Below are 22,835 nucleotides of genomic sequence, written 5' to 3' on the forward strand. Positions count from 1 at the left end.
CTTTGTATAAGGATGGGGGACAGAGATCCCGTGAGTGCAGGGGAGCAACTATTTCTACATAGCTTAATATACAACAGTGGTATCCAAGGACTTTAACCAGGATGGGAATGATATATCGACAGTCATAATGTTGACATTCATCTTGTAGACAGTGACATACTATGTAGTGACTTACCTGCTTCTGGCAGCTGCAGTGACTACAGCTGCGTCTTTTGGATCCTGGCGGTCACATGACTTGTGTTGGCTTTTTGACTACATCCCATCTGTTACCAACCCCCCCAGGGCCGTCTTAAGAATATAATGGGCCCCTGGGCAAAATAATTTGAGGGCCCCCCTCCCCTCATAACCCCCCTCCTTTCATAACCCCCCTCCCCTCACAAACCCCCTCCCCTCACCTATGTGCAGCAGCAGCGGGTGGTGGGGATCCGGGCAGCGGTGGGTGGAAAGGTCCGTCCAGGAAGCGGCAACTCAGACCTTGATGTAGTGCTTTTTGCCGCCGTGCGGGAAGCGCTGCAGATTTTGGAAATAATGGCTGGGCGCTGATTGGCTGAGTGTCCGGCCAATCACCATATGGCCAGTCTTTTCAAAATCAGCACAGCAGCGCTTCCTGCCCGGCGGCAGACAGCACTACATCAAGGTCTCCGCTTCCTGGACGGACCCTGCCACACGCTGCTGCCCAGGTCCCCTGCACACGCCGCCCGCTGGCCAGGTCCCCTGCACACTTCGCCCGCTGCCTGGGTCCCCTGCACATGCCTCCCGCTGCCCGGGTCCCCTGCACACGCCGCCCGCTGCCTGGGTCCCCTGCACATGCCTCCCGCTGCCCGGGTCCCCTGCACACGCTGCCCAGGTCCCCTGCACACTTTGCCCGCTGCCTGGGTCCCCTCCACCCGCCGCTGCCAGGATCCCCGCTACACACCGCCTGCCGCCTTTCCCTAGGACAGTGCCATCTTCTCCATTGTGGTGGGCCCCTACTATCCTTGGGCCCCTGGGCAACTGCCCATTAAGCCCAATGGGAAAGACGGCCCTGAATCCCCCCCCCCCCCAATAGCAAATTGTGATAACTCTCCAAGGGGTTTCTGTCTACCTGCTGCTACAGCAAGGGCAAATATGAGAGTCCCCATGTTGTTTGGTTCTCCTGGTATCAGTATCACTATCATATCAATGATAATCACTGAAGAACAAGGACAATTATTGCAGTTGAGCAGAGACACATGGCTGTGATTGGTCACCTGTGTGAATTACTCTCCATATAACATTTCTTCACTCTCTACAACAGACTAAAGCTGTGTACACACGGGGGCGATAGGGGCTGAAATCGCTGGAAATATGGTCGCAGGCAACCATATTGCCAGTGATGGGAGTGTGCCCCGGCGATAAATCGCCGGGTGCGCGCTCCCGTTTTCAGCCCCGTTCTAAACGCTGGTCGCAGGAGCTTGCTGATTACCTCTGCGGCACCGCCGGCAGAGGTTCCTTTTCATCAGTGACCATCTCTGGTCGCTGATGAAAAGGAGAAACTGAGCAATATATTGCTCAGCCATATATTGCTAGCAATATATCTCCCCCATATGTATGGGGCTTTTGGAACAGAGGTACAAAGCCTTGAAGAGTGGTAAAGCAAAGAGAGAGAGAGAGAGAGTGATAAAGTACCAACCAATCTACTCCAAAGTGTCATTTCTTTTTACTAGCTGGTACATTACCTCTCTACACTTTAAGTTTATGTACTGTACTTGTATTAGATGAAGGATGGTAGCACTCATGAAGCCTTTATAACCCCCCGAAGTGCTCCCAGACACTTTGCATGGCAGAACCAGGAATTTACCACCTCTGTAAGTGATGTGGGTGTGGTTCAACAGATCTACATTAAATAGTCAATAGGTCAACCACATACCAATGATTATCCTGCAAAAGGTAAAAAGGTTGACATGCAAAAAGATCTACACAGAAAAGGTCAGCACAAGTTGGGGTCTAAAGGGCCCCTTACACTTTTTGTCAGATTTGACCCAATTCAGATGGATTGGACCAATTTATCTGACAAAATCTGATGTGCCTGATGCTGTAGGATCCCGTGCGCTTTGGTTCTAACCAAGAGATTGATCCTCCTGCACATAGGATAAATCTCAAGTCAATCAGGTCCAACTTATTGGACAAAAAGTTGGACAAGTGTAAGGGGGCCTTAGCTATCCTCAAGTCTCCTCTCTAGGGATGGCCATCGAAAGCCCACCATCAAATGATGGCTGAGCATCAGCCATTGAATCTTTCGACTCAATGGTCACTGGCCATCACATCAAAAGAATTGGCTAAAAAAAATTCTGCCCTTTTTGTGCGCTTGCACAAATGTCTTCAGCATGGCCACGCATGCGCAGAAGCACTGCAGCGTGGCTGGCTGGGAGATGGGACCATCGAAACACCATCGAATATTTACCATTGTTAAAACTACTACCATCGAAATCAGACTCACTGATATCCATCTCTACTAAATAAATTATCAGTAAGTATGCCCTTGAAGCTTCAGGCAGGCTAATGGTGGAATCCCAGAAGCAAGACCACAATATCCAGTACGAGTACACAAACAGACTAGGCCGGGACCACCATAGAACCAGGGAGTGTAACAGTGTAATACCCCTTTTACACCGAGGCAAAGACCCAGGTCGGACCCAGGTTGGACCTAGGTCAGCGTTGGTGTAAAAAGCGCCAACCCAGGTCCAGTAACACTGGTCTCCTACCCAGGTTCTGACCAGGGTTGAACACTGGTTGAACCTGGGTCGTGGGCGGTGTAAATGGGACATCCGGGTAGTGCTGAAAGGATATCAGAAGTGAAGTGGGGGTTGGGGGGGGGCTGGGGGGGGCACATGGGAGATTCGGTCTGCTGCTGCAGGGGAAGGGGCTGGGGGGAGCACATGGGGGATGTTGCACTTTTATACCGCTATGTGTCCTTGAGCACTGAACATAACTTTTTGAAATTTTTTTTTACAAAATAAACAAACCAACATTTTTCAATGCTAACTTTTCATGTCTTTCATTTTTATTTAAAATCATTGAAGGAAGGTTGGCCTGCAGTTTATCAGTCCTAAAATGGACATTTTTAATGTCATCCATAGGGAAAAGCAGGGCTGACCCAGGTTCAGTGGAAACGGCGCAGACCTGGGTCCGACCTGGGTCACAGTGCTGTGTAAATGGGGTATGAAGCTGGGTCCAACCCCGGAAACACCTGTGTTGAAAGACCAGGGTCTGACCAGGGATTTTGGTGTAAAAGTTGTATAATTTAGCGAGTGCCAGTGCCAGCCAAGTTATTGATTTTGTTGAAATACTCACTTACTTCAGAGTTGCTTCAGAGCCTTTCCAGGATTGGGGGCGCTAAAGCTTAAGCTTCATTAGTTTCTGCCTGTGAAGGGAACAGTCATCTCCAGGTAGCCAATAGGAAAGCAGGCCTTCAGAAAAGGGACATGTAATCAACAGAAATAATCTGTGCTGCTATGAACATTCTATTTATATATACCCCTTTCACACCACAAATGCTGGGTTACATCTGGGACTTAGACGCGGATTCGTCCCGGAAGAGCCCTGGCAGTTGTGCCTTTTTAAGCTACTATAGCGGGACGGCAATAAGCGGCAACGGAGCGTTGGCGCATCATCAGGGGTGGGGGAGGAAGCAATAGGACGCTGTCTCCAAGTGCTGCCTCCTACATAGTGTGAACAGGACCCGCATCGCTTGACCCAGGTTACCTGTTCACACTGCATAGCAACCTCACTCACTACACTGTATAGGATCAAATCAGAGACGGTATTGCGTACCGCCTGAATATTGCCGCCAGCATTCAGAGTCAGTCGCATGGATGAGTCTGACCACCCCTACACCTCCGCATGTGATCCCTGCCATCATTATCAGCATAGATCTGCAACACAGCAAACCTGAGTGAAGTTATCCATCTGAAACTGCAGGGTCTATGCATACGTTCGCCTCTGAATAGATCACAGCTGCCTACAATACACTCCTCCGGCAAGCCTGTGACAAGTGCAGGTGCCCAGGTGCACCCATTTAGTGTCTGACTTACCTGCTGCTTTGAAAAGAGTGGCTCTAAATCATAGTGATTGACACATATGTTCAAATATATATTAATCTGGTGCTATGATCATAGGCTGTGCTATAACTGATATATCATGTATTGATTTATTGTTTTTTTTTTGTATGTGTGTTTTAGGTATATCCTCCTCTTGTTAATTTTGTTCCTTATCCCTGGGATTGTCATGACTATCGCTTATGCGTTGATATCCGTTGAGTTGTACAGAGGGATCCAGTTTGAAGTGAATCAAAAGAAAGGTAACATTGCTTATCAATACACAGACATAAAATGGTAACTTCGTTATTGTAAATGTTTTAGCCAATTCCAGTGGGGTTGGGATCATTGGGTCTACAACAACTAGGTCAACAAGCATTGGGTTGACACCAGTGGGTCGACATGGGTTAAGGTCGACATGGGTCAAGATTATTTATTTATTTACAGTTTCTTATATAGCGCAGCAGATTGCGTTACAGTGTCTTATACAGCGCAGCAGATTCCGTTGAGCTTTACAATAGTAGACAGAGATAAAACAAACTGGGTAACAACAGACAGACTTGGAGGTAGGAGGGCCCTGCTGCAAGCTTACAATCTATAGGGACATAGGAGGGAAACACAAGGACAGGCATCAGTAATAGCATAGCGTCCTCCCTGTACCTGCTTAGTTCTGCTGGGTTTTGTAGTTCTTATGGCTGTATGCAGGAATAACAGTCTTTATGGATTTATGGAGAAATAGGTGCTCAAAATTATTTATCAAATTGACATAACCAGCACCAGGCTCAGAGAGCCAGGCCTGGTTTTAAAAAATCAGGAAACAATTAGATAGAGAGATGAGTGTAGCGGGGAGAAACTAATCAGAAATTTCCTTGGCACAGATAACATGGTATCCGGACTATTTGTCTACAGCAAAAAGATAGACAACCATTAGTTCGACACCATTAGTTCGACAAGCAAAAAGGTCGACATGCCAAAAGGTCGACATGCCAAAAGGTCGACATGCAAAAAGTTTGACACTGCCATTAGGTCGACATTGTCTAGGTCGACCGTCAAAAGGTCGACATGGGGTTTTACACTGTTTTTTGAGCCGACATGTGCCGACAGGCGGTATCTCATGCCCTACCATCCACTAGGGCGAGGTGTGAGAATAGTGTGCCGAGCGCAGTGAGGCACCATGCCCGAACCATTGCGTGCCCGAACCATTGCGATGCGAGGGGCTGCGGTTCACTTCAAACTGTGTCCATGTCGAATGTGTCGACATTTGGGTAAAAAAACTGTGAAAAACCCCATGTCGACCTTTTGACTGTCGACCTAGACACTGTTGACCTAATGGCAGTGTCGACATCTTTGCATGTCGACCTTTTGGCATGTCCACCTTTTGGCATGTCCACCTTTTGCTTGTTGAACTAATGGTGTCGACCTAATGGTTGTCTATCTTTTTGCTGTAGACAAATGGTCCCTCTTCCGTAGGGTCCACTGTCATCTCATCATATTGCTAGTGGATGAGTGATGGGATCCCTATGTGGGTACTGATTTGTCTGAAAAAATAGATAAGGTTAAGTTTTCTGCTGCTCAGCATTTAACATGTCACCCATATACTGATGCTATTTGCAGTGCAGTACATGGATGACTAGTCCCGCGAGTGAGAGAAACCTAGAGATACCTGTATCTGTTGTTCTCATAGATCAGGAGCCTGAATTGGCTAGAGTCCCCTTACAGGAAGGTAGTTCTGGGAAATCCCGCTGTCAGCCACCGTTTATTACTGCTGAAGGTGTCTGTGCCCACAGCCGCCGGTGGTTAAGTGCTGGACATTTCTTTAAAGAGGGATTTGCCGGTTCCCTGGTTTCTCATAACACTGGCCCATATTCTGATCGGTGCGGCCGGATCCGAATATGCGGCCAGGACCGTGCGTGCGAAACCCCGCCTTCAATACGGATCGCCAACTCCGTCCGTACGCGGTAAGAAGCTGGCCGAACGGACCGCACGTGTATTTTTCACGGAATACGCCTCCTTCATCTCAGGGAACCTCCCCCATCATTCGATGGTCGCAGACTATCGAATGCAGGACCGAGTGCTCCACCAGCTCCCGCAACCTCAGACCACACGGACATTTCTCCGTGCAAAAGCAGGGATCTGGGCAGGCGGCTGACATCCGGCGATGTCATATGTCCGCCCCCTACACGTGCGTCACGGCCGCATTACCATACGTACGCCCAGCGTTTGCATGGGAACGCCCATGAAACGCGGGGCGTATGCATATGGTAATGAGCCCAAATAGCCCTTCACGCCCCTCTCCACCCCCTGTTCGGAGTGTTCACATATCATGCGGGATTTGGCCGTACGCCCCGCTCGCACATGCGCAGAGACGCCTCTGCACATGCGCAGACACAAAACATCGGCGGGACGAACGCACGCAGATATTACCGCACCAACCAGAATAAGGCCACTGTGTGTTAGAGTGAGGGACTCTTTGGTGCGGCATGTATCGCCGTAGTGAGACAGGCGGGTTGTCTGTCAGAAGTTTGCGGCTGCTCTTTTTCCGATGACCACGGGTCAGTGTTTGTGAGAGTTGCTGCCTGGATTAGCTGTCGTATTTGACTGCTTTGTAAAATCCCCTCCGGAATACGAATTTGCACACGGCTAAAACAGCAATATGTCTAACAAGTTGTGGGCTGTGATGGCATTGGTCAAAATAAACTTAAAGGATATGGGGAGGGGTTTGAGAAGGGATAAGAGCATACTTGCCGATATGCTGGTTGCCTCTAGTCAGCTTGGAATGGTGGGGGTGTGGCGGAGGGTAGGTGACGCATGGTAGAGGTGGAAAGGGGGCGTGTCTGCAAATTGGGTCATTGTTGACCAGCCCCCGCTACACAATGCTGACATTACAGGCACTGCGAAGCAAGGGGTGGGCCACCATAACGCATTTCACTACGAAATGCATCATCAGACCGGCTGCGCATGTACGGTAGAGGGATCTGGTGTACAGCACGGGGGAGTGGGATGCAGACAGGTGGTGCTGACCAGGCAACTTGCCTACTCTTCAAAGGGGGCTGGGGAGTTAGTATAGACACCTGTGCCACAAACAAACTATAGCTGTTGTTTGTTGGTCCTTACAAGTAGACGGCATTCCATTGCATAGTAGGTACAATTATGTTTTTGTTGTTGATATTATGGGAACTGTAGGAGTATTGCTAATGATTCATCCATGTGTGGTCCATTTACGCAGCGCAAGAAGGGATCAGAGTGTCTCATATGGTCGCTCGGGCAACACATGTCCTGTGTACAGAACCATTGAACCAAAATACTGCTGTCCTATTATTAATACACTACCAGCTGGTTATTATTAAGCTATAATTTATACAGGGAGATAGAGCCAACACAATAATTTCCCCTCGCTAGAGAATGCCATTATACCGAGACATTACATCTCCAAAACAAATTAACTGCATGAATCACATTAGAGCTTTGTTTAGGTCATGTTGCTCTCACCAAATTGCAGATGTTGTTGTGTAGCAGATTCCCGGATGCCTGAGATTCTGGATATTAGACATAATTCTGTTGCTAGGATTATTTGTATCATCCATGTTAATTATGCCATTTATTTTTTCCCTCTCGGTACTCGCTGTACAGAACGGACGAGCAGCATTAGCAGCAATCAGTTTGAAAATGGAGACGGTTGCTATCTCCAGAAGGCCAAAAGGAAGAAGAAATTGGAAATGAGGCGGCTCTCCACCCACAGTACCGCCAAGATAGAAAGAGTCCGCAGTAACAGCTCCGCTGCCAACCTCGTGGCCAAGAAGCGAGTTATCCGCATGTTGATCGTCATCGTTATCCTGTTTTTTATATGCTGGACTCCAGTGTTCAGCGTGAATGCCTGGAGGGCCTTTGATGCTACCACAGCAGGAATCCTTCTTTCGGGAGCACCGATCTCCTTTATTCATCTACTGTCCTATACCTCGGCTTGTGTCAATCCAATCATCTACTGCTTCATGAACAAGCGCTTCCGGATGGGATTCCTGGCTACCTTCAGCTTTTGCCCTGGGGTAAATGTGCAAAGCAGAGTGATGGTCCCCGGTGTTGGAGAGGAAGATGGCCGGACCACAGGGGCTTCTCTGTCTAGGTACACCTACACCAACATCAGCATTTCTGCAACTACCACGGCCCCGACATGAGCCAGTGCCGAGCTCTTACCATAAAAAGTACTGTAAGAACAGTGGGTCGCGGTGCGGTGTTGCCAGAAGGACCAGTTTGACGCCTTATAAATAGACCCTGTAAATAAGAAATGAATGTCGGCATCCTGTATAAACTTTGCTGCGGTACAGTGTCTGCTCTTACATCATCAGCCATCTGCCAGAGAATATTATATATCTGCACCAAATCACTGATCGCGCATCGGTGCCATGGACCCAACCAACACATTTCTTCTGCTCCCTACTGAGATCTCATTTATTCTATGTACATACAGTAGTTCTCGTGTGTTGGTAAAGTGGCTTCATCTCAAACAAGCTACACATGTATGCTCATGTAAATAGCAGGGCTTGTACTAACCATTGTACGATTCCTCTATCATGTTCTGTAATACAAGTATTCATTAGCTGTATGCATGGACACATTTCAGTTCTTTATATAAAACATGACCTAGAAGCATCCATATACTGTATGGTCCTGTTAGCCCAAACCACCGTTCACTTTCCCCTGGCTTACATGAGAACAATGTAAGCTCACCAGCTACTGTCAAAGGAATACTGGGAAAGTGGTAGAAGGGATGTGTACTGCTCCATGATTCCTTCAGTGATTTTAACAATATGGAATGTAGGGGCTGACACCAATGTGCCCAGAAGATGAAAATGTGTTCAATGAAAAGCGGCAATTGCAAAATGTCAGCACTCGCAGGTTGTGCGTGCTGGCCTGCCCCAGTGGCTTGTGGGCCAAGTTTACTTCCTGCATACGTTGCATACACTTACACCTGTGTGTGTAACCATTTGTTTTGCTTGCGAAATGAACATGTGCTATTAGGCTCAATGGCACTTAGCAGATATCTCTCTAATGCAGCAGATACAGCGCTTTATATAGGAACAAACAATAGAAAAGACATGCACAAGGCATTGCAGGAGCATCAGAGGAAACACCTATCAGCATCAGCGGTGCATCCGCAGACAGCCGATCACAAGCACCTTGCTAGTGCTGGAGACCACCATTATTTTATATTTGAACTTGCCCTCAGCCACCCAGAAATAATAAAGGGCGAGGCTCTACAGCAGGGGTGGGGAACCTCAGGCCCGGGCCATATGCGGCCCCCGTAGCCGGTCTAAGTGGCCCTCTGACCCACCCTGCGGCTTTGCTGGGAGTCAAGTACAGGGGACTTCTTGCGAGAGGTCGGTAGTTCTTTCGAGATTCCTCTTAATCAACAGCAGCCGGAGACTGTCAGTCCTATTCAGTGGCAGCCGCCGGAGTGTGGGACGGCTGCAGCAGGACAATTTGTAAGAGAAATTTTTACATATGGCCCCCGAAGGATTTTTCCACCATACAATTGGCCCTTGGCCCAAAAAAGGTTCCCCACCCCTGCTCTACAGCAAGCCAAGATACTGGGGGCCCTACCTACCCATTCATGGGAACCAATTAAAAAAACACGTAACTTAGCCCATAGGTGGTTCTGTAAAACCTCTATATATTCTTCTATACAGTGAATGGCTGTCAACCATCCAACTATCAACATACTTGCTGCTATTAACTGACTGAGAATATTGCCTGGCCTTTCTGCTTGCGTGATCACCAGCCATTCTACGACAGTGGATCATTCCACTGGGGAAATGGAATAGGATCCTAGATTGCCTGGGTGTGGGATGCTGGACAATCTTGCATATTTTTTTAAAGTGCCAATTATTTACAAGGCAAAACCATGCCTTGTCACTGATTGCCGCTTTAAAAAAAAATCTGGGATTGGCCGCCATTCTGCACCTCGGACCCTATTACATTTCCCCGTATGTGTTTTGTTTTTACTACCCAGCCAGTTTATTGACTGGAACACACGGAGAGTAACTGCCAGCAGGTATTGTGGTCACCAATGAAAAAGGGTCAGGGGCCCTATGAGAACAATTCTCATCAAACAGCTGTTAGCATGGAAGCATTTGTTTGCATTGATCACTTTTGTTATTTGGGCGTCAGGTTTATTCGCTACTACTAGAATGGTCTTCTTAGTAAGAGCTAGTCAGGCAAGTGTTTATGTTTATTTTGCACCTATTTTGTACCATCACCTATTAATAAAACCGTGAACTAGTAACACATAACTGCTCTACTCTGCCTGTGTTTCCTATAAGCCCCATCTGCCCAAGCAGACGGCAATCCTGTTGTACTTATCTCCTCACATCATGCATCATAAACACTGTGGGCAGTCGTATATTATACAGTCTGAAGTTACATGGTTATTTAAACCCTGCACCTGGGTGTATGGATTCCCATCATTATTTAACCAGAAGCACCAAAAGGAAAATTTTACAAGAACTTAAGCACAAGCTGAGTTACGTCAAAGAGTCACTGGTAGAATTAACATGTATTACTGTGTGTGTATTTGGCGGACCTTGTGGTGCTTCACAATATTTTCATGTTGCAACATATTCGGCTCTGTGATCAGTTGATACCTGCAAAAACTCAAATTCTATAATTGAATTAACCCCTTCCCGACATTTGACGTATATATACGTCATGGCCGGGATGTACTTCCCGACACATGACGTATATATACGTCATGACTTCAAAGTGCCACTGCGTCTCGAGACGCAGTGACAGAGGGACGATGTCTGCTGTCCCTGACAGCAGACATGTCCCTGCATGCCCAGGGGGGGCGGCGATGCCCCCATTCGCAGCGTTTTCCTGTGTTACCGGCGAATCAGACGCTCGGTAACACAGGTGTCAATCACCGCCGGGTGTGAGGGGGCATGAGGGGGTCATCGGTGACGACGACACCTCACCCCACCTGCCCCCAAGGCTGTGATTGGTCCGTCGGACCGACGGACCAATCACAGCCAAGGCGCGCCATTTAAACTAACGGTGACTGCGCTGCAGACGCCATTCCGGTCTGGAATTGCGTGCAGAGCGGTCACCGGCCACTCTCTCGTGATATACATACCTGAACCTTGCCTGATACTTACCTGATCACCGCTGGTAGCGTGCTGCCAGCAGTTGGATGCTTCCTGGATCTTGTGACTTCCTGTGTCCTGCTGCTGCAGTGTCATATAGTCACAGATCGTGAGAGATAGTGACAGAGAGTGATAGAGAGTGATAGAGAATGATAGAGAGTGCTATATTTTGTGTCTGCTGCACCCCTTTTGTGCTGATCAGTATATCTGTGCTGATCAGCAACTTTTTTGGTTTTTTTTTTTTTTATATATATATATATATATATATATATACCTGTCAGTTGCACCAAAGGTTGTGCTGCCTGTGCAACTGACTGCTGCCCCCCCTTTTGTGCTGATCAGTTTAAATTAATTAACTGATCAGCAACTTTTTGGGGGTCCAGGGTTTTTTTTTTTATATATACCCTAGCAGGTTGCACCCACAGTTGTCTGTCTGCTGCCCCTCACTGCTAATCAGTGTCGCATCACTGCATCACTGATCTGCAGGTTTTTTTGGGGGGGGGGATTGCAGTGGGGTTTTGTTTTTACACCCACGTTGCTTTTGTGGGTGCTTTTGTGGGTGTCCTGTGGCCGCTGATCAGTGACATTCATCACTGAACAACATTTTTGGCACAGGGTTGATATTTTTTTTCTGCAGTTTTTTTAAATTGTTTTTTTTTTGGAGAGTGCTGTAGTATTTTTTTTTTTAAATTGTTTTTACACCTGTTGCCTTTGAGCGCTGTTCAGTGACGGACGTTACTGACCAACATCTGTGCTCAATTTTTGGCGCAGGACCTTTTTTTTTTTTTTTTTTTTTAACCCCTTCAATTTTTTTTTTTTTTATTGGGATCAAATTCCTGTATAAAGTATTTTTTTTTCTGCACTACATACACACTACACACTACATACCCCCCGTGTTGAAATAAAGTTTGTACCCCCCCAACACTATACACGTGTTGAAACATTACACTTACAGAAACACAAAAATAAAAATGGCATCCCAAATGTCATCCCAAATGTCATCCCAGTCATCCAGAAGAATGTATTCAGTGGAGGAGGCATATGCCATGCTTGCCTCTGACTCTGACACAGCCAGTGATGCAAGCGGGGAATTTGAAGGATTCGTCTTAAGCTCCTCTTCCTCCTCTAGTGATGAGGGACCCCCTCAAAGACGCCCCCGTAGAGCAGCTGAGACCCCCCCCTAAATGATTGATCCCGTATGGACCCCACCACCAGACAATTTTGAGCCCCAGGTTCCTGAGTTTTTGGCCATCCCAGGAATCCAATTTGATTCAACAGGTCTCAGAGAAATTGACTTTTTCAAATTATTTTTATCTGATGATTTTATAAATTTAATGGTGGACCAAAGTAATTTATATGCCCAGCAGTTTATTGCTCAAAACCCCACGTCATCATTTGCTAGGTGGACCCCTGTAGATGCAGTAGAGATGATGACGTTTTGGGGTCTGGTGTTACATATGGGCATAGTAAAAAAGCCAGAAATTAGGCAATATTGGAGTACAGATGTTCTGTACAGCACCCCACTTTACCGTATGGCCATGACTCGGACTCGTTTTGAGATAATCCTTAAATTTTTACATTACACCGATAATGCACAGTGCCCACCCAGAGATGATCCCACCTTTGACCGGCTATTCAAAGTCAGGCCGGTCATTGATCATTTCAGTGCCAAATTTGCAGAGATGTACATCCCTGAAAAATTTATTTGTATCGACGAGTCCCTTATACATTTTAAAGGAAGGGTTAAATTCCGCCAGTACCTTCCCAGTAAGAGGGCAAGGTATGGCATAAAAATGTATAAACTGTGTGAAAGCACCTCAGGGTACACCCACAGGTTTAGGGTATATGAAGGGAAGGATTCAAGAATTGAACCGCCAGAATGCCCCCCCTCCCTCGTAGGTGTTAGTGGAAAAATTGTCTGGGATTTAGTGCACCCCTTCCTGGATAAAGGTTATCACCTCTATGTGGATAACTTTTACACTAGCATCCCCCTGTTTTAGGCCCTTGGTTCAAGAGGTACAGCAGCTTGCGGTACTGTGCGCAAGAACCAAAGAGGCCTCCCAAAAACGCACGTTGCCCAATTACTGAGAAGGGGTGAAAGCAGGGGAATATGCACCGAAATATGTTGTTGGTCAAATATAAGGACAAGAGGGATGTCCTTATACTGACAACAATTCACGGAGACAGTACCACCTCCATCCCTGTACGAGGTACCAGTACCCACACCTCAAAACCTAATTGTATCCTAGATTACAATAAGTACATTGGCGGAGTGGATCTTTCAGATCAGGTACTGAAGCCGTACAGTCCCCTGCGGAAAACAAAAATCTGGTACAAGAAGCTGGCCGTGTATATCATCCAGATGGCACTGTATAACGCTTACGTGCTATTCCATTCTACCAGCCAGAGGGGGACATTTATGCACTTTCAAGAGGAAGTCATAAAGGGCCTAATATTTGGGAACCAGCAGGCAGAGGGCCCCAGTACTTCTAGTACTGGCCCCCGTATTGTACCAGGGCAGCATTTTCCTAACGAAATCCCCTCCACTGCAAGAAAGGGTAGGACACAAAAAAGGTGCAAAGTTTGCTATAAAAAGGGAATAAGAAAGGATACTATTTTCCACTGTGAAACTTGCCCCGACAAACCCGGCCTATGTATAAAGGAGTGTTTTAAAATATACCACACATCTATGGATTATTAGGTTCATCATTTCACCGTGCTTCAGGGGTCTTGCTAATGCCACATAGCACCCACCATTCATTCCACCAGAATCTGAGCTGCAAAATCCAAAAATCACTCCTTCCCTTCTGAGTCCTGCCATGCACCCAACTGGTATTTTTTGGTCACATATGAGGCATTGCCATACTCGGGAGAAATTGGGGCACAGATTTTGGGGTGCTTTGTCTCCTTCATTCCTTGTGAAAATGAAAAATTTTGAGCCAGAACTGCATTTTTGTGTAAAAAATGTAATTTTTCATTTGCACAGCCCAGTTGTATCAAAATTGGTGAAACCCCTGGGGGTTTGAAATGTACACTATACCCCTAGATGAATTCCCTGAGGGGTGTAGTTTGCAAAATGGGGTCACTTGTGGGGGGGTTCCACTGTATTGGTGCTTTGGGGGTCTTGCTAATGCGACATAGCACCCACCAACATTCCATCAGAATCAGTGCTGCAAAATCCAAATATCACTCCTTCCCTTCTGAGTCCTGCCATTTTTTGGTCACACATGAGGCATTGCCGTACTCGGGAGAAATTGGGGCACAGATTTTGGGGTGCTTTGTCTCCTTCATTCCTGAAAATGAAAAATTTTGAGCCAGAACTGCATTTTTGTGTAAAAAATTAAATTTTTCATTTTCACTGCCCAGTTGTACCACAATTGGTGAAACCCCTGGGGGTTTGAAATGTACACTATACCCCTAGATGAATTCCCTGAGGGGTGTAGTTTGCAAAATGGGGTCACTTGTGGGGGGGTTCCACTGTATTGGTGCTTCGGGGGTCTTGCTAATGCAACATAGCACCCACCAACATTCCACCAGAATCTGAGCTGCAAAATCCAAAAATCACTCCTTCCCTTCTGAGTCCTGCCATGCACCCAAATGGTATTTTTTGGTCACATGTGAGGCATTGCCGTACTCGGGAGAAATTGGGGCACAGATTTTGGGGTGCTTTGTCTCCTTCATTCCTTGTGAAAATGAAAAATTTTGAGCCAGAACTGCATTTTTGTGTAAAAAAATGTAATTTTTCATTTGCACAGCCCAGTTGTATCAAAATTGGTGAAACCCCTGGGGGTTTGAAATGTACACTATACCCCTAGATGAATTCCCTGAGGGGTGTAGTTTGCAAAATGGGGTCACTTGTGGGGGGGTTCCACTGTATTGGTGCTTCAGGGGTCTTGCTAATGCGACATAGCACCCACCAACATTCCACCAGAATCTGAGCTGCAAAATCCAAAAATCACTCCTTCCCTTCTGAGTCCTGCCATGCACCCAAATGGTATTTTTTGGTCACATGTGAGGCATTGCCGTACTCGGGAGAAATTGGGGCACAGATTTTGGGGTGCTTTGTCTCCTTCATTCCTTGTGAAAATGACAAATTTGGAGCCAGAACTGCATTTTTGTGTAAAAAAAATAATTTTTCATTTTCACTGCCCAGTTGTACCACAATTGGTGAAACCCCTGGGGGTTTGAAATGTACACTATACCCCTAGATGAATTCCCTGAGGGGTGTAGTTTGCAAAATGGGGTCACTTGTGGGGGGGTTCCACTGTATTGGTGCTTTGGGGGTCTTGCTAATGCGACATAGCACCCACCAACATTCCACCAGAATCGGTGCTGCAAAATCCAAATATCACTCCTTCCCTTCTGAGTCCTGCCATGCACCCAAATGGTATTTTTTGGTCACATGTGAGGCATTGCTGTACTCGGGAGAAATTGGGGCACAGATTTTGGGGTGCTTTGTCTCCTTCATTCCTTGTGAAAATGACAAATTTGGAGCCAGAACTGCATTTTTGTGTAAAAAAATTAATTTTTCATTTTCACTGCCCAGTTGTACCACAATTGGTGAAACCCCTGGGGGTTTGAAATGTACACTATACCCCTAGATGAATTCCCTGAGGGGTGTAGTTTGCAAAATGGGGTCACTTGTGGGGGGTTCCACTGTATTGGTGCTTTGGGGGTCTTGCTAATGCGACATAGCACCCACCAACATTCCACCAGAATCGGTGCTGCAAAATCCAAATATCACTCCTTCCCTTCTGAGTCCTGCCATTTTTTGGTCACACATGAGGCATTGCCGTACTCGGGAGAAATTGGGGCACAGATTTTGGGGTGCTTTGTCTCCTTCATTCCTTGTGAAAATGAAAAATTTTGAGCCAGAACTGCATTTTTGTGTAAAAAATTTAATTTTACATTTTCACTGCCCAGTTGTACCACAATTGGTGAAACCCCTGGGGGTTTGAAATGTACACTATACCCCTAGATGAATTCCCTGAGGGGTGTAGTTTGCAAAATGGGGTCACTTGTGGGGGGGTTCCACTGTATTGGTGCTTCGGGGGTCTTGCTAATGCGACATAGCACCCACCAACATTCCACCAGAATCTGAGCTGCAAAATCCAAAAATCACTCCTTCCCTTCTGAGTCCTGCCATGCACCCAAATGGTATTTTTTGGTCACATGTGAGGCATTGCCGTACTCGGGAGAAATTGGGGCACAGATTTTGGGGTGCTTTGTCTCCTTCATTCCTTGTGAAAATGACAAATTTGGAGCCAGAACTGCATTTTTGTGTAAAAAAAATAATTTTTCATTTTCACTGCCCAGTTGTACCACAATTGGTGAAACCCCTGGGGGTTTGAAATGTACACTATACCCCTAGATGAATTCCCTGAGGGGTGTAGTTTGCAAAATGGGGTCACTTGTGGGGGGGTTCCTAACTTTTAGCATCTTATGGTGCCTAGAAACCTACATGGTGCCTAAAAAATAATCTCATAAAAAGGAGGCTCCAAAATCAAGTAGGTGCTCCTTCTATTATGAAGCCTGTGGTTTGGTCAACGTGCACACTAGGGCCACATATAGGATATTTATGAAAACAAAAGAATTGGGGGAATCAATTTTTAGTCACATTTCTCTAGTAAAATCTACTGTGTTCCTTAGAAAAATGTATTAAAATTGCAAATCTGCAAAAAAAATGAAATTTTGAAATTTCACCTACACTTTGTTTTAATTCCTGTGAAACACCTAAAGGGTTAACAAACTTCCAAAATGCTGTTTTGAATACTGTGAGGGGTGCAGTTTTTGAAATGGCATCATTTATGGGGGTGTCTCACATACAAGTCCCTCAAAGTCACATCAGAACTGAACTGGTCCCTAAAAAAATCAGTGTTTGAAATTTTCTTGAAAATTTGAGAATTTGCTATTCATATTTTAAGCCTCCTAGTGTCCAAAAAAATTAAAAGGATGTTGAAATAATGATGGAAACATAAAGTAGACATATGGTCTATGTTAGTTATTAACTATTTTGAGTGGTATGATTATTTGTCTCACAAGCAGAAAATCTAACATTTTGAAAATTGCTAAATTTTCCATTTTTTACGACATTTTGGTATTTTTCACAAAAAAACACAGACTGTATCGACCCAAATTTACCACTAACTTGAAGTACAATGTGTCACGAGAAAACAATCTCAAAATCACTGTGATAAGTAAAAGCAAAAAAAAGTTATCCCCACTTAAGTGATACCTGTCAGATTTGAAAAAAAGGGCTCTGTCAGGAAGGCAAAAACAGGCTGCGGCGGGAAGGGGTTAACAGGAAGCTTGATGTGTATAAGCCAATCTATCCCCAAAGATCATGGGGGGATATAATGACGCCCGAGTTTAGCGTCAATGCGGGATGCCGGATGAACTCTGACTTTTTATTAAAAGGGCAATCATTTGGGTATAACTCACTGACAGTCAGGATTGCAACGGTCATTTCTCCAATATCGGAATTCCAACTGTCAGGAGCCCGACGGGGACGAGCACACTCAAGCCCTTGAGTCTCAAAAATCCAAAGACTAAATATAGTATAAATTGCACTATAACAGAAACTACTGAGGAAGAGAGGGGTCTAGGTGTCACTATTTAAGGGGACTTAAAGGCAGGTAGGCAATGTAACAAGGCAATGAAGAAGGCAAGTCAGATGCTTGGTTGCATAGGGAGAGGTATCAGCAGTAGAAAGAAAGAAGTAATAATGCCACTGTATAGGTCATTGGTACGACCTCACCTAGAGTATTGTGTTCAGTTCTGGAGGCCATATCTCCAGAAGGATATAAATACATTAGAGACTGTACAAAGAAGGGCAACTAAAATGGTGCATGGCCTACATCACAAAACGTACCAGAAAAGACTAAAAGATCTTAATATGTATACTTTGGAGCAGAGAAAGGAAAGGGGGGACATGATAGAAACTTTCAATACATCAAGGGCTTTAACAAGGTACAGGTGGGAGACATTCTTCACAGGAAGAGGAGCAACCGAACACGAGGACATGCACTGACACTAGAGGGAGGAAGATTCAGGGGAAATGTGAGGAAGAATTACTTTACAGAAAGAGTAGTAGATAGGTGGAATAGCCTACCATCAGAGGTGGTAGAGGCAAATACAGTAGTACAATTTAAACATGCTTGGGCTAAGCATATTGTTATCCTTACAAAGCAATACGGATCAAATATGGTTTGAGGTAACATGTTTAAAAAAGGGGCAGACTAGATTTGCCAAGTGGTTCTTATCTGCTGTCAATTTATATGTTTCTGTGTTTCTAGGCCCTTGGTGGCGAGCTGCACTAATCACCTGTTCTACCTCTTTGGGGGTTGTGTACACCCATGAAGGAAAATAGCTTGTGTAAGTCGGGTTTCCAACTGTCGGAGAAACGTCCGTCAGAATCCTGACTGTCGGTGAGTCATCTGGCACCCAATAATCTACAAGGCATGGTTTTGCCTTGGAAGTGATTTCCCTTTTTAAAAAAACTTCCACGGTTGGCCAGCATCCAGCACAGCTGCCGAGCTCGGTTGTTCTTATATACTTTCCTTTCTGAAACATGCCATGTTTGTCAAATTCCAATCCCTTTTCCGATAATAGCCACGCCTCTTTTCTCTGTAAACGGAAACCAATGCTAATTTGACTGCTCTGAATATATTGCATAATCTTTTGTATGTCCTTTATGAAGTGAAGGCTGTCATGCTGCTTTGCAAAGATGACTCACAAGGGTCATTGCCACGACCCTTGTGAGTTGCAGGCGTGTCCCCATCCCGATTCTGACTTCCCACATGTTGGGAGGTATACTTAAGCTGTAAAACAGTTATGTATTCTAAAATGACATACTGGCCACTGGTAGCAGTACTTGTTTCCTAGCACGGCACCCACGATTTTTAGTCGTATGGCATCTTATTCATTGTGTCGCATCGCATGCCATATAGCCGCATACGATGCAATGCGATTTAAGCACCCTATACGATTTTAAATTGTATAAGCACGCCAACCCGAAGCGTGGCGAGCGGCGGCGGTACGCGTCCTCCGACCTTTTCATACCCCCACTATCCACATTGGCGTGGAGTTGATTTTATATAGTGTGGCGAGCCACCGAGCCTGAAGCGTGGTGAGTGCAGCAAGCCCCGCGAGGGGACGAGGAATACATGTGAAGTTATCCGCGTGCGCACGCCACGCTTCAGCTCGGTGGCTCGCTGCGCTCGCCACACTATATAAAATCAACTCCACGCTGCCGTGTCTAGTGGGGGTATGAAAAGGCCGGAGGACGCGTACCGCTGCGCTCGCCACGCTTCGGGTTGGCGTTGATAGTGGGGGTGCTTTTAACATTGTAAGCACCTGTTACAATGCTTATACAATTAATAATCTTATAGGGGGCCCATTTTACATTGAAAACACCCATTAGGGTGCTTATACAATTTTAAATCGTATACCATTGTATATGGCATACAATGCGATGGTATACGATTTAAAATTGTATAACATCTGCTGCCATCGCGTAACATCGCATCGCATACCATTGTATGGCTTATGGTATGCGATGCCATGGGCGCCGTGCTAGGAAACAAGTACCCTGGTAGCTATAATTAAAGATCCATTCATAGTGAAATGTGGCTCCATATAATGGCTAACACTTATTACAGTGGCGTAACTAAGTTTTGGGCGCCCCCCCGCTGTTAGGGCCCCCCCCCCCCGCCCTGCACCCCCAATCCCCCGCCGCCCATGTAAACCCCCCCCAATCCCCTGCAGCCTTACCTATCGCGCTGGTCCCGGCGGCTCCGTTCTTTTTCTGCTGAGGACCACCACAAAATGGCCGCCCCCATACAGCAGACAGTTTCAGAGAACTGTGTGCTATATGGGGGCGGCCATTTTGTGGTGGTCCTCAGCAGAAGAACGGAACCGCCGGGACCAGCGAGATAGGTAAGTCTGCGGGGGATTAGGGGGGGTGTGTAACTATAGCACCGCAGCCCCCGGCGCCCCCACATGCACAGCGCCCCCCTGCGGTGGTGGGGGCTGCGGTGCTATAGTTACGCCGCTGACTTATTACCACACCCATAGTGTTTGAATGCTGAAAGAGTAATGATATTGCCTTACTAGTACAAATTCCTAAAAAATGAAACAAATCCAGTTGTAGACACTAAGGTCAAGGGCTGGAGACAGACAGAATAACATTGTGGTCAGGGCAGGCAGTAAGCAAATTGTGGTCATAGAAATAGGTAAAGACAGGAGGACAAAGGAAACAGCTAATCAATACTCATTACTGAGGCACTTACATGAAAATCTCAGAAGAACATGTCACTACAATGAAGTGCTACTAACATCAGTGAATTGCCATGCAAGCTATTTAAGCATATTTGAACCAATAGGCTGAGAGATGTAATCAATCGTAGACCGCTACATCTGTGGAAAGAGGCAGCCTCTACTGAGCCTTCCTTAAGAATCAGCCTAAGGACCAGATCAGAAAGGATGTTGGGGAGTTTTCATTTGGAATCTGCTGTTCAGTGCAACTCTTGTAGAACGGGCACTTATGTTTATACACTAAAGAGGTGTGTTATTAATTGTAAACGTTCTGGCCTGCTCAGTTATGAGGTGACTGACCTCTCGAGTAAATGTTTAGATGTAAAGCCTTTTATCAGTGACTCCGTACACACATTTAATCCTACAACTAGCAAAGGTTGAAACACCTGCATACATTATTCATTTATTGCTTTGATCCCTCTGCGTTTGACAAGATGAAAGATCCATACTTCATCTCCTCTCTATCACTGCGTGTTGGCAGGGAAAATGACAAATTGCCCATGTAGCTGTGTTCTTGGTAACTCATGGCTGGGAGAATTTGCAAGATACACTGTTCTATATTTTAACAGGGTCGAAATGTCAAAATATAAATACACTGTTTATGTTTTTAGTTTGGACATACCGTACTACATATATATATATACTGTCTACTGTAATATATATATATATATATATATATATATATATATATATATATACTGACTACTGTAATATGTATATATATAGGGAGATAGAAGGAAAGCGCTTCATGGTGCAGTATGTCACATAAAAACACACTTTAATATAGGAAGTCCAGCACACAAATAGAATGGGACTCGTACCAAAGGATTTAACACTGTGGGCTGGATACCACATGGAATACATAAAAACCAAAGGCAAGAGCTGCTCACGATACGCCGGGAGTCTTTCACCGTCACACTCGAAGCCAAACAGCTGGTGTGCTGCACAGAGACTGGGTCGGGTTCAGATAGATGGAAACACCGGACAGCGTGAGCGTGTCAGTCTGTAGAGCGCTCTACAGACTGTGTTTGATTAAACCTTTCTACCAGGCCATATGTTTGTGGGTAGTACCCTGTGATGGTAATCCTGTCTACCTTGAACAAATGGCATAAATGTTTCATAAGCTTGGAAACAAATGGGGTACCTGGGTCCGTTAGAACCTCTTTTGGTATTCCTAAGCAAGTATATAGGGTTAGTAGCAATCTGGCAATATTGCCAGATTTTATATTATGTAGGCCTATACGCTCCGGATATCTGGTGGCATAATCCAATACCACTAGTATGTATTGGTGCCCTCAAGCAGATTTTAGTATTGGTGCCCTCATATCAGATCCATACCAATTTTCTCAAAAGGCACGGAAATGATAGGGAGGGATACCGGTGGAGCCCTAAACTCTGGCCGAGGGGCTGTCTCCTGGCACACTGGTCATTCCTGGCAATACCTCTTGACTGAGGCATAGATGCCTGGCCAAAAGGACCTTTACTGTATGCGTTGGAGTGTTTTCTCTTCCCCTAAATGGCCATCCCACAAATGCCGCTTGTAATACCAACCGCTCAAGTTTTTTGGGTACTCTTTACCTAGCACGGCGCCCGCGATTGGCATCGCGGTCATCGGGGGTAAAAAATCGCGGCCATCACATGCACTAAAAAACAGGTGCGACGCGATGCCCGCGATTTCCCATAGGGATCAATGTTAAAAGTGTCAATGGACGCGATTTTTGTGTTCAATGCCCGCGATTTTTCCATAGGAAACAATGTTAAATGGGCCACAGAGCCCAAATAGTCCCCCTGAAGTCTGAAATGGCCCCCACAATTGTTAACGCCACCCCACGATCAACGTGAACCCGAAGCGTGGTGAGCGCCGCGTGGGGCGGCGGTACGCGTCCTCCGACCTTTTCATACCCCCACTATCCACGTCGGCGTGGAGTTGAGAATAGAATAGTGTGGCGAGCGCAGCGAGCCACCGAGCCCGAAGCGTGGCGAGCGCAGCGAGCCCCGTGAGGGGACGCGGATACCTGTGAAGCCCGCGAGGGGACGCGTATAGCTGTGAAGGTATCCGCGTGCGCTCGCCACGCTTCGGGCTCGGTGGCTCGCTGCGCTCGCCACACTATTCTATTCTCAACTCCACGCCGACGTGGATAGTGGGGGTATGAAAAGGTCGGAGGACGCGTACCGCCGCCCCACGCGGCGCTCACCACGCTTCGGGTTCACGTTGATCGTGGGGTGGCGTTAACAATTGTGGGGGCCATTTCCGACTTCAGGGGGACTATTTGGGCTCTGTGGCCCATTTAACATTGTTTCCTATGGAAAAATCGCGGGCATTGAGGCA

General features: G+C 46.2%; 1 protein-coding gene across 1 annotated transcript in view; it reads left to right on the forward strand.

The window, feature by feature from the left end:
* CCKAR (cholecystokinin A receptor) overlaps nt 1-10,327 on the forward strand; it is a 31,138-nt gene extending 20,811 nt beyond the window's left edge. The window contains exons 4-5 of the mRNA XM_083159591.1: nt 4,200-4,318; nt 7,686-10,327. Of these exons, the coding sequence (XP_083015717.1) occupies nt 4,200-4,318; nt 7,686-8,227 (661 nt within the window). The 3' untranslated portion in view covers nt 8,228-10,327. The remainder of the gene's footprint in view (nt 1-4,199; nt 4,319-7,685) is intronic.
* Nucleotides 10,328-22,835: the final 12,508 nt, after the last annotated feature.

Source organism: Crinia signifera, chromosome 1 (assembly GCF_055691185.1).
Source record: "Crinia signifera chromosome 1, ASM5569118v1, whole genome shotgun sequence".
In the NCBI taxonomy this organism is placed as follows: domain Eukaryota; kingdom Metazoa; phylum Chordata; class Amphibia; order Anura; family Myobatrachidae; genus Crinia; species Crinia signifera.